General features: G+C 41.0%; 1 protein-coding gene across 1 annotated transcript in view; it reads right to left on the reverse strand.

The window, feature by feature from the left end:
• The window catches only part of ZNF236 (zinc finger protein 236), a 1,651,223-nt gene that overhangs the window by 741,831 nt on the left and 896,222 nt on the right, over nucleotides 1-13,170 (reverse strand). Inside the window, exon 19 of the mRNA XM_044067103.1 lies at nucleotides 9,111-9,323. Within this exon, the coding sequence (XP_043923038.1) occupies nucleotides 9,111-9,323 (213 nt within the window). The remainder of the gene's footprint in view (nucleotides 1-9,110; nucleotides 9,324-13,170) is intronic.

Genomic DNA, 13,170 nt, shown 5'->3' on the forward strand with positions numbered 1-13,170 from the left:
TAGAGGCAGAGGGGGGAACAATAATGGCAGACGCCATCCTAGAGGCAGAGGGGGCCCGCAGAATCAGGGCAGTCGAGAATCCTTTTCCGACAAGCCCTTTCAGCATCCCTGAGGTGTTGCCCGACTGTCCACCTTCGGAGGCAGTCGGGGGAAGGTTGTCACTGTACCCAGAAGCCTGGCTATCCCTAACTCAAGACAAGTGGGTACAGTCTATCATTTCCAAAGGCTACAGAATCCCTTTCCTTTTCATTCCGAAGCAATCCAAAAAATCCCTTCCAGATGTTCCACCCAGTCAAAGGGAAGAAGCAGCTTTAGAAATTTCAAAGCTGCTCGCAAAAAGAGCCATTCAACCAGTTCCAGCAGACCAAACAGGATCCGGAATCTACTCCAAATTCTTTTTGGTTCCAAAGAAAACAGGGGACTGGAGACCCATTCTGGATCTCAGCAACTTGAACAACTTTGTCAAGAAAACAAAGTTCCGGATGGTCACGCTGCAGTCCATTCTACCCCTTTTGGGGCGGGACAACTGGATGTGCTCGATAGATCTCCAGGACGCGTACTATCACATCAGAATGAGTCGATGCTCCAGGAGGTTTCTCCGCTTCAGGCTGGGAACCAGTCATTTTCAATTCAGAGCCCTGCCCTTTGGTCTCACTTACAGCCCCCCCCGAGTGTTTACCAAATGCATTGCAGTGGTAGCCTCTCATCTGAAACGACAAGGATTCCAGGTGTTTCCTTATTTAGACGACTGGCTCCTTACAGTCCCCACCAAGCATCTTTTACTTCTCGCCAGAGACTACACCTTTCACACATGTCAGGCACTAGGCATTTCAATAAACTACGAAAAGTCTGTCTTGTCGCTATGTCGTGTTATTACCTTCATAGGCGCAAATCTAGACACAGTCAATATGTCAGCCAGACTCACAGAGCAGAGAATAGCAGACATACACAGGCAGGTCTCTCTTGTCTTGCAGAGCAACAAAGTCAAAGCCAGACTGATCCTGAAAGTCTTAGGAATTATGGCGGCCATCCCCCTTCTACCATTAGCTTGCTTCCATATGAGAATTTTACAATGGATGCTTTTCACACAATGGTCTTACCAAAGGCTTCCAATGTCCCATCCTATTCGGATAACTCAGTCGTGCAAGAATCACCTCTCTTGGTGGATCACATCTCCCTAGCTCCTCCTAGGGAGACCTTTCGTCCCTCCCCCTCCGGTTGCTACAGTGACAACGGACACCTCCCTGATCGGGTGGGGGGGGCATTACCAGGGCAGGACAGTCCAGGGCATGTGGCAACCATTCGAGTGCCACTTGCACATAAACGTCCTAGAGATGAGAGCAGTGCTTCTAGCGTTGCAAGCTTTACAAGACTCTCTTCCCAAGGGAACTATAGCAATTCAGACAGATAACATGTCTGTAGTGTGGTACATCAACAAACAAGGTGGAACCAGATCTTACCCCCTATGTCGAGAGGCTCTCAGACTGTGGCAATGGGCGATTTCTTCTCAGCGATTTCTGTTAGCAACGCACATCCCCAGGAAGTCCAATGTGATTGCAGACAAATTGAGCAGAGCTATTCTCATGCCTCATGAGTGGTCTCTGAAGAATTCAGTGTTAGAGAAAGTTTTTCGAAAGTGGGGCCGGCCTTGCTGCGACCTTTTCGCTACTCCCCAAAACAGCAAGTGCGACGATTTTTTCACCCTCTTTCCCCAACCAGGCCACCCCAGCAGAGACGCTCTAGTGCACATTTGGCCCCGGGGACTTCTGTATGCTTTTCCTCCCTTCCCACTGATATCTCAGCTGATACAGAAAGCCATCGCTCAGGAAGCTTCCATGATCCTCATTGCCCCTTACTGGCCTCGACAGGTTTGGTTCCCATTTCTCCACCGTTATCTGTTGGAGCAACCTTGGCATCTGGACCCAGTTCCAGACCTCCTGACCCATCAGTCGGGTCAGTTGCACCACTCCCTTCCTTCTCTGAACCTCACAGCGTGGTTCCTCCAATTCCAACTTTAGCCAGGCTTCCTCTGATATCTCACTCAGTTAGAGATATATTGATAGCCTCTCATAAATCTTCCACTCGGAAGATTTATCATAACAAATGGAAACGTTTTTCCTATTGGGCGCAGTCAAAGAATATAGATCCTTTCACTGCTTCCATTCAATCAGTTCTAGACTTTCTAGCCGAACTTTTCCATTCAGGTTCGTCTCCATCTACCATTAGAGTTCAGTTGGCAGCAATTTCGAACTTTCATGTTGGAGTCTCAGAGTCCTCCATTATGTCTCACAAACTCTGCAAAGCCTTTTTAAAGGGAGTTTTTCTTCAAACCACCCATCAGAGATCCTCCTCCCCAATGGGATCTCAACTTGGTTCTGACGTTCTTAATTCTTTCCCCCTTTGAACCTGCGGCTTCATGTTCAATAAAGTTACTTTCTTGGAAAACACTCTTTAGTAGCTATCACTTCAGCTAGAAGAGTCTCTGAACTCCATGCTCTGTGTTGTTGACCCCCTTATCTTGTTTTTCATAAGGATAGGGTGTCCTTATGTACTAACCCGTCTTTTTTGCCCAAGGTAGCTTCACTGGCAAATTTGAATCAAACCATTGAGCTTCCTGTTTTCTTCCCAAATTATTCTAATAGGTCAGAACAAAAGTTACACTGTTTAGATGTTCATCGCCAACTTAGGTACTATTTAGATAGGACCAAACAATTCAGGAAATCTGTCCAACTGTTTGTTTCTTATGCAGAAGGAAGAATGGGCCTTCCAGTTTCTAAAGTGTCTCTCTCTAGATGGCTTACTTCGTTGATTACTCTAGTGTATGAGATAAGACATCAACAGTTGCCATCCAAACCCAGGGCTCATTCAACTAGAGCTTTAGCCACTTCCATAGCTTTCCAAGATAGGCTGCCTATTGATTCGATTTGTTCTGCAGCTACTTGGGCTTCTCCCCATACCTTCATTTCTCATTATAAGTTGGACTTGGCCTCTAGAGACCGAGCCAACTTTGGTTCCACTGTACTCAAGAGTCTGTTCCGATAGGCCACCCGGGACAAGGTGCTAGGGATGTGGTCCCATCCAGCAAGAATGAAGGCGAGATTGACAACTTAACATTTAGAAGTTATGTACCTACCATAACGTTCCATGTTAGTTGTCTTCTTCTCGCCTTCTTTCTTGCGTCCCACCCTCCTTCCCCCTAGCCAGGACAGACCTAGAGGAGTATTTTTCCTTGTTCCTTATGGATTTTTCTTGCTGGCCTTAGCTTTCAAATGAGATCTGAGGAGTTACCGCCTAGCATTGTGGGATATAGGGGAACCTCGAGCCAGTGGAACTAGCTCTCGAGCTTTTAGAGTGGCCGAGTCGGAGCCGAGGATCGGCTCCGAACCCATCCAGCAAGAAAGAAGGTGAGAAGAAGACAACTAACATGGAACGTTATGGTAGGTACATAACTTCTAATTTTGCACTATGTTATGAACGAATTTTGATTTATTCTCTGTACTGCACCTGCAATGTTCATTGTATACATTAATGTTTGTATATGTGATTTTGTTTGTTTCCTCGGAGCTTATCTCCCTGGGCCTCTACTGAAAATGGACATATATCCAGTTAGACTAGCCCAGTCAACAAATGTAAAATAAATAAAATAAATAAATAAAAATAAACTTGTTTCTCCGGAATGAGGAATGCCATCTAGGAAGTTTTGTTCAAGCTTGCTCCCAGGAATACAATCTGTTGGCAGGGTACTAGGTGAGATTTCCTTTCATTGATGGTGTACCCCAGTAAGGATAGAAGTTTCTTTACGAATGCCAGATGTTGTAATAGCAAGTCCTGGCTTTCTGCCTGAATCAGACAATCGTCCAAGAATGGGTAAATTTGAATATTTCTCTGCCTGCAAAATGCAATGACTGGAGCTAGACACTTTGTGAATACCCGGGTACAGTAGATAACCCAAAGGGAAGTGCAGAGAACTGATAGTACATGCCAAAGGGAAGTGCAGAGAACTGATAGTGCATAGAGCCTGCCATGAAGGGTAGGTATTTCCTGCAAGATTCCCATATTGGGATGTGCAGGTAAGCTTCCTTTAAGTCTAGTGTTGTCAGCCAGGCATCCTTGGCTAGCATGGGGAGAAGCTGCTGAAGAGTTAGCATTCTGAATTTTGGAACTACCAGAAAGGTGTTGAGAATAGAGAGGTCCAGGATAGGACGCCAGGAATTGTCTTTTCTGGGTACCAGAAAAAGTCTTGAATAAAAACCTTGTCCCCTTTGTTCTGCTGGGACAGGTTGAATAGTCCTGATACTGAGAAGAGAAAGAACCTGATGTTGGGCCTCCACCCATTGATTTCGGGGTACGTCTGGCCAACCATTTGGGGTTGGTAGTGTGTGGAAGTGGAATCTGAATCCTTGGGAAACTATGTTCAAAACCCATTTGTCCTGGGTAATGAGTTCCCAGTTTTTTGCATGCAGGGCGAGCTTTCCTCCTAAGGGAGCAGGTAGTTGAGCAGAGCTTGGAAGGGTTAAAATTAACTCACTGTGCCATTTTTCCGTAGGGGTGGCTTACTACTTCCTGCTTTGGAAGTGGGAGCCCCCCACTGCTTAGGTCTGTGCGTAGCCTGAGACTGTAGCCTAGGTGGTCTGCTGTTCCTGGATTTGGACTGAGAAGGCCTGGAAGGAACTGGAAAGGACCAGTTCTTTGAGGGCCAATGTCTACTGAATCTGGGAGGCTGTACTTGTAGGAAATTTTTGACAGTTTGCATAGATTTAGCTTCGTCCTCCATCCTTTTGAGGACTTCTTCTGCTTTCTTGCCAAAAAGGTGGTCTTGGTTTAAGAGGGCATCTGGTAATTTAGCTTTAACATGATCTGGCAAGTTTTGTTCCTTAAGCCAAGCATGCCTTCTAAGTACAGACCCAGTGACAGCAGCCATGCAAGATGCTTCTAAAGCATCAAAACCACATTGCAAAGTATGTTTACCAACTTGTTCTGCAGAATGCATTAAATCTTGCAATTCTTTGTGTTCAGCACAGTCAGGAATCAACATAATTTTCTGTTTAAGTAATCCCATAACATGCTGCTGATATTTTAACATATGAAACTGGCAATTTAAAGCCCTAATGGCCAAAGTAGCAGAAGTGTATACCTTCTTACCCCATCTGTCTAAGGCTCTAGAATCTCTATCAGAAGGGGTAGGAGTTTTGGCAGCAGTAGCCTTAATGCCTTTTGGTCCTTGGGAAATGGTCTCTGGATCCGCAGAAGGATTCTTTAAAAGGAAGAGTCAGATACTCTGTAGTACCTGTCAGGTTTTCTGGGAGCTGGAGGTAAAGTGTCTGGGGTAAGGCTAGATTCCAAGAAAGCATCTTCTACAATATCCAGAAAAGGAGGGATAGCTAAAGGCCTGTGTTGAGGCAGGAGTAATCCTGGCTTTCCCAGCAGAAATGCTCCCTAAGAGCATGCAAGGTTTCAATGAAAGAAAGATCTTCTGGGGGGGAGGCAGACGGAATGGAATCCTCTGCATCAGTATCCTCATAAGTAGAGAAGGGCAAAACCTGGCAATCAGAAGGAGCAGACATATCAGATTCCTGATCAGAAGAATCAGAAAGAAATTCAGTTCTAGGTTTCTTAAAGGGGGAAGACTGGCTTCCCCTAATTAACGTAATAAGGTCTTCAGCCATTCTAAGCATTTGTTTTTGAGGCATATGGGCCTGAGCCTGCATTTTGGTCGTCGGTTTTCTAGGCGTAGTGCGAGTTTTTGGCCTGAGGGATTCAGAAGTTCTGGATGGAAATGACGGCATCGGTTTAATATGAATGTCTGCAGGCCTGAATACACCCTCAGAAGCCGGTGCCTGCACAGCGGCTCCAGACCCATCCAAGGTAGAGACATCCTCAGGTTCCATAGTCGAAGAAGCATCTCGTGGCATACCGGACTCCGAATGGGTCTCAGTATAGGCCTGCAAATCTGAAGTAGTGGGTATCAGGGGCTGCAAAAGCACCTCAGTGAGTACTGGCGGACTGGCGACTAGCTTAACGGAAGCATCGTCAGCAGTTTTGGACCTATGCATTCTGTCTCTGTCTTTGTCCTTACGTTTTTTCGGAAGATCGGTAGTCGGATGGCTTAACAAAGCCATTTCAGAGTACTGAGATCGAATACAAAAGTAATTGGTTGCAAAAATAGTCCGATGACAAATAGCTCAGGGACTGAAAAAGTCACAAAACTGACAGCAAGAGACATCATGATCTGCGCCTAAACAGGGGATGCAGTAAAAATTAAAATCTCCACAGGCAAGACAATTGTTAACTTTTACTGACATCGGTTGGAAAAAGAAAACGGGGTACTTATCTTTTTTGAAGACTTCGGGTCTTAAACTTGAAAACGAAAATTTCAGGAGACGGCCAACCGGCACTTGCGAATTTCTTCTGCTTCGGGCACCGCACGGCAAGAAAGACTGATGTAATGGCATCAGCTGCATATTTGATACCCTTGACAACCTGATGTCATGGAAGAAGAGACAGCACCCAACGCAGAAATCCAAAGACTCTGGTATTCAGGCCGGCTGAGGGAGGCAGATAATCCAAATGTGATGACTGCAACAGTGAAACACGAAGAACATCTTTCCATTGTTGAAGGTTAAAACCACAATCTGACTGCATGAGTGGCAGAAAAGATCCTTGAGTACACACGGCTGAGAAATCCTCCTGGTCCCAATCATATTTTGACCAATCCCTGCCACACAGCAGAGAAACACTTGTTACTCCCAAGTTAATTCAGCAGATGTGGTCACTAGGGTTGCCACTTGATCCATTTTGAAAGGGTCACAGATTTAATGTGGACAGCAGAATGCAATTAGTCAATGTCAGCAGGAAAGGAAATGTTAAAATATAAATGTCAAACCAAATAAAAATGTCCTGGTTTGACATTTATATTTTAACATTTCCTTTCCTGCAAACATTTTGATGCGAGTGAAAAAAAGTTTAAGCTTTACTGCTGGATTATGCTGGCAGCAGACTGGAACTTTTTGCTGACACTAAACTCGCAGATGTTGCTTCTTGAATTCTACCTGCAGTTTAATTTTACAGTTTCTTGGTCCTTTTTTTTTTAAAGGAAAATTAAGAGGGACAGTCTTGTTTTCCAACTTACAGATGGACCTAATGCAGATGCAGTTGCAGCAGGCAGGCAACTGGTCTATTATCTGTGACACTGCACTCCATTATGTCTAGTCTTGAAATTTACCACATCGACTTGATGAATTTCACCTGATAGAAGAACGAACATCAGAAGGATCATTACATAAGTTGCCAGTATGGCAACTTATTGTGGAGGAGCTCCCTGTTCATTTCCCTTTGCATTGTGGTAGTTTGGGACATACAACGCTTGCTTACCATGTGCCACTGTGGTGGTGGTCTAGTAGGAATACTAGGTCTCTCTTTGTCTGGTGCAAATGGCTTCAGCTTCATGCTTCAGTCAGCAGCAGACATCAACTTAGCTCAGGGCATGATCAGCTCAGCAAGCATTAATTAAAAAAAAAAATCTGAATGTCTTGATCCATTTGGGTTGCTTGGAAAATCTGAATGTCCTGCTGCACTTCTGCTTGTTAGCTGCCTTTTCCTGCTGTGCTGTGTGTGTGTGTGTGTGTGGGGGGGGGGGGGGGGGGACTGAAGCCTGGAGCACAAAGATGACAAGCCAAGAATTTCTGGATCAGGTAGGAGGACTCAGTACTGCAATATAAGCCAGTTAGCATCAGTTGACATTTTATTCAGTTTTTAAATGTGTTTATTATCTGCATATTAATTGCTGCTGCATCATAAAACTAAAACATTAGAAGTAAGCAAAAGGGAGAGAAACTGAGAGAGAGAGAGAGAGAGAGAGACAGAGAGATTTTGCATCAACATTCAACATGCATTTTCCTGGAGATTAGCCAGTACGAAAACCCTCTACCTTCTGGCATTATTAGCAGTAATCCTCTCTAGTTTTTGTCCAGGCTATCATCAGATTAAACTGTTGGAAAACTAAAAGCTCTAAAATGCATTAAGAACCCCATGCCCTTTGGGCGCATAGTGGCTCCTAGAACTCATGCTTAATTTGTTTATTTTTCTAACAGTTATTTACAATACAGTTTTGGCTACTACCATTGTGGAGTCATGTCTGACCTCGCCCCATGTCCCAATTTGGAGATGTGAAAATGACAGCTCTAATGGTCACCCATTTGAACTGCCTTCCACCTGTTCATCTAAGAGCTATGTTGACTTTTTTCTTAATTCTTCTACTTTGTATACTGACAAAACATAATTAGCCAAGTGTTTTAATGGAAATTACATAGAAAGTGGATTATGGTGTTAAGAATAAACATCTTTTCTAGGCTGGTGAGAAGACTCAAATCTATGACAAGAAATCTTTTCAAAGCTGCATTAAAGTACAGTTGTGTAAGGAAACTTACTGTAACAGTAGATGCTTGAATGATCATTGCTGCAGTAGCCTTAGCTATACGGGTGAAATCCTGCCAAGGATATAACAGCAGGTCAGCTTCCAAAACTGACCTGCTGACTTTATATATGTGTGTATGTGTGTATGTGTGCATGTGTATGTGTGTATGTGTGTATGTGTGCGTGTGTGTGTGTGTGTGTGTGTGTGTGTGTGTGTGTGTGTGTGTGTATATATATATATATATATATATATATATATATATATATATATATGGGTCTACTTCACATGGTCAACAGTTCATTTGATCGACTTTTATTTGGTCGACAATTCATTTGATCGACAAGCAGTTTTATGTGGAGGGCTTCACCCCCCACACCCCCCCTAACTATATATATCAACTCCAGGGTCACACAACATTGGGGAGGGGGGCAAATCTGCCTGTCGACCATATGAATTGTCGACCAAATAAATGTTGATCAAATGAACTGTCGACCATGTGAAGGGGACCCATATATATATATATATATATGTGTGTGTACATACACATCTATATCTATACACACACACGCACATCAGAGAGAAGTATTAACTGTAGCACAGTTAAATGCAGTTAGAATACACATAACGGTCTCAATGTTTTTCCCATTTTAGCAAGTTATTATCCTTTCAATGCAAGCTGGCATTAAAAGTCACTTACCTGCTGCTTCATTGTTTCCTGCCTCTGATCCTGCTGCAGGAACAACCTGATGATTCCTCATGTGTTTTTTGCAGTGAAGTGTAGTTCGGAATGATTCATCACAAAATGGGCACTTGTAAGGCATCATACTCATGTGTGCGGTCATGTGCCTTGTGAGGCTTCCATTTGTAGTAAATGTAGAATTACAAATAATACAGGCAAATGATTTTTCTCCTGAAACAACAAATAAAGAAAACTAATTTGCAAATGAGAGTTTTATTAAGCTATGGATTATAATGGAGCTAACTGAGTAGTCATGCATGGAAAAAAATTAATGATCTGTCAAAAGTATAGTAAATAAGTCTAAGAGAGAGGCCGCTTTGGTCTCTGTTTCAGAAGAAGTTGTGCCAGATTAAAGAATCATTGAGAACCTGAATCAGATCAAAGACCTTGCCCCATAGGTCTCTACCTTCCTTCTCCAAAATGTAGAACACAACCTCTCGTTACTTGGAACAAATAGGCAAAATGTTGAACACTTACTAACAACTTCAACTAGGAAGTTCACAGCACAGTTATCTACTGTGTCTTCATACTTAAAACATGTTATTTTGATGAATTAAAGTTATATAATATTATTCAGAATTATCTACTATGGTTATTTGAAAAAAAAATCTTAATGAATGTATGCCAAACCCTTTCATTATGGGACAGAAAATTTTTAAGACTCAAAATGGGGACCAATTCTCATAAGCAGACAAAGTTAAATAGGTATATCTTATCTCTCAGCAAGCATATTATTAAGTTCCAATTATGCTAGACCATTCTAATCACTTTCTTTGGTAGGATGAGTACTCCAGAAGAGATAAGCACCATTACAGGAACTGCTTATCCAAAGATCAACTAACTCTTGTACTGACTGAGAAATGCTGAAGTTCAATGGTTTACACTCTGTGCTGAGGAGGAAAGATGAGCAGCGAGCAGCACTGGAACTGATCCTCAATAAACACAATGTTAGGCTTCGGAGAATAGTAATGAGGTTCACTTATTCAGCTTACATATGATCTACCTACAGTCCATATAGCTTAATGGATTTCTGTAACTCACCATTAAGTAGTTATCTCTTTTCCTTAGTTGCCATTGGCTTCTAAAACCTTCTTTTGTACTGCAGTCTACTGCTTTTGAGGTAAGGCATCCCTCACAGGACTCAGTAAGGTCTTCCAAAAGTATTCACACCATCCTCTACAAACCTACCTCTTGCTTAGCTCTCTCTCTCTCTTCTATGATTACTTTCTACACTCCCAACTGCACTCTTCGTAGCTCTAAACAATTTCTCTTGGAAATTCACAAACCCAATAAAATCATAGATAAACTCTATAGTTATTCTATTGCTAATTCTTGGAATAAACTGCCTTTGTTTCTAAGAGCTATACAACATACCAACTTTAAAAAAAATCCTTAAAAGCCTACTTGCTAGATGCTAAGACCTGCACTTGTCATGATCCAATATAAAACACCCATCCCTCCTTATTTATTCTGTTGCAACTACTACTAACTATCCTTCTCCACCTTGTCATACAAATTTCACATAAAACTCTGTATCTAATCATCTATTACTATTTTTTTTTCTATTTTCCTTTTGATCATTCCCTCCTCATTATATGGCTTACTAAAACTCACCGATACTGCAGCTCTCCGTAAAAATGAACTGAACGCCTACAGTCTAAACTTTTAATCTTATTTGTTCCTCCCTGTAATGTATTTTGTCTTCTCTTAGTTATTTTTTATTTCTTCTTGTAAAATGATTGTAATTTAACTGTATTCTTTTATCTCAATTCATGTAATTTTTGTTACAAATTAATTTATATTGCTGGGGCTTTTCTCTCCAGGTCTCTGCTGAAAAAGGGCTTTCTGCCCAGTCAGACTAACCTCGTCAACAAATGTCAAAATAAATATAAAATAAGACTTCCATGTACCTCTATTTTCTTACTTGCCTGTGACCTTTCCTGCAAAATGGTCTCTCTTCCCTTTCAGTTCCATGCCTTAACATAAGCAACCTCTTCCATCTTCTTATTCAATCTCTTAATATAACATGTAACCTCTCCTTACCTTCTATTCTCCATGTAACTCAAATACCTAGAGTCTCCTCTTACATTCAATATCTCTTACTTACAAAGTAGTCACAAATGTAATGTATTTCTTGTTCTCATATGCTGCCAAGAAATTACCTCAACATAGCTCTACACAAATCACATAAGGTTCCCATTCTTAAAGTTTCACACCTTTAACCACACATGCTAGTTATGTTGCTGATCTAAACCCAGAACTTCTTACATTATTCCCAGTGACTCAAATTTGTAATTATCATCTTTTTTGCATTTTTTTCTTTCTTTACTCCTTCTAGACTAAACCACACCTTAAAGTTATCCTTGTTTTACATGCTATTAAAATGTATATATATCTAGTTTATCCTAATAAGCTTCAATTGGCACCTCTCTGCCCACCCTGAAACCAATTTTTTACCTAGAGTCATGTCAGAAACAGACACTTAATACAAGTGATAATACTAACCTTGTGGTATTCATGTTAAAAACTGCACTCTCACATGACTTTCACTTTATAGGGCTTTATAAAGTGCATGCGATTCTAATTCATCTGTAAACAACCAACATCAAACATTTTCTCTCCTTCTTTCTCTTAAATTTATTTGCAATCCATGAAGAAGTTATAAATCAAATACCTTACAAGGATCTAATGACTTGGTTTCCTTTATACATCTCATGAGTGACTTAATTACAAAACGTAATTAAGTTAGGCTGAAATAATCACCATTCTGTAAAATCAACAGATGCATACTTGTGAAATTACCTCCATAAGAAAATCAACTTGTCTCCTTCTTACCAGGATTTAGCAGGATGTATGGCTCACATGACTATATTTTCTCATTGAAATTTCTATTTGTTAACTAGAATAGAGCATTGATTCAAACAGACAACTTTTAGGTTCAGCCTTGGTGTGCATGACATACCAAACATTCCTTCTTTGAATATTCTCCTTTCATATAATGGAAGTATCAGAGCTATGCTATGGTCCTACTAAACTATCATCTTCTCGAAATACATACTAAACATTAGCACTAATGGCTAACTTCATATTCTCCATAGTACCTTGAAAATCTGGAATGGTGTTTCACATGAGGGTTGCAGTTCATCATAATTGAATTTGAGCTCTGCTTGTTCCTTGGAAATCCATCTAGCTGTTTAATTGTCCTCATTTACACCAATAATCTGCTCTCCAAGGTGGCACAGTTATTTTACACTATTCTGTGAACAGTGTGAAGAAATAAATTAACATCACCGCTTTGTCTACTGCTTTTTCAAATCACATGCCCTCTTTGTTTACTCAGTTTCTGTTTTTGACTCTTATAATCTACTAAATTGCTAAAAAAAATGTGTTCTCTCATCAGCACTATTTCCACTACAGTCTCTGTTACGCTCACTACTTTTGCTGCCTTGCCCTTAAACACTTCATACTTTTTAAATTATTTTCCTCTATCTTTTGCATCCTTCTTCGTGCATCTCAGTTGGCTTTTCCACTTTTCCTTCTACAAATACTTATTCCTTTGCAACTTACTTTTAAAAACCTTTCATAATTCCTCTCATTGTTCAGTTCTTTGGAATTTCCCTATAATCTTTGCCAGACTCTCCAGCTCATTAAAATCAACTCCTATGTAATCCCTAAGCTTCATACTCATCTTAATCCTTTCATTGCTAGAATTTAATATTACTGATCAAAGTCAAACATGATCACTAACAGATAGTAAATAAAAAAATTAAACCTTTCCCAAATTTGATCCACTCTATTCCTTGATCTATTGTGTATCCAATTCTGAACATATCCCTTATTCACTGAAGCTTTTACCTTTGCTCATATTTGTCTTAAGTATATTTGTTACTATCCTTTCCCCTTTAATCCTTATAGTAAGAACATTCTATTTTAACGATGCTAACAATAAAATCTACTCCTTCTACTATCATACTCTTAATATTTAATCTTGTACTAAGAGTACTTCGCCATTTCTGCT

Source organism: Protopterus annectens, chromosome 3.part1 (genome assembly GCF_019279795.1).
Source record: "Protopterus annectens isolate FY-2018-M chromosome 3.part1, PAN1.0, whole genome shotgun sequence".
NCBI lineage: Eukaryota > Metazoa > Chordata > Ceratodontiformes > Protopteridae > Protopterus > Protopterus annectens.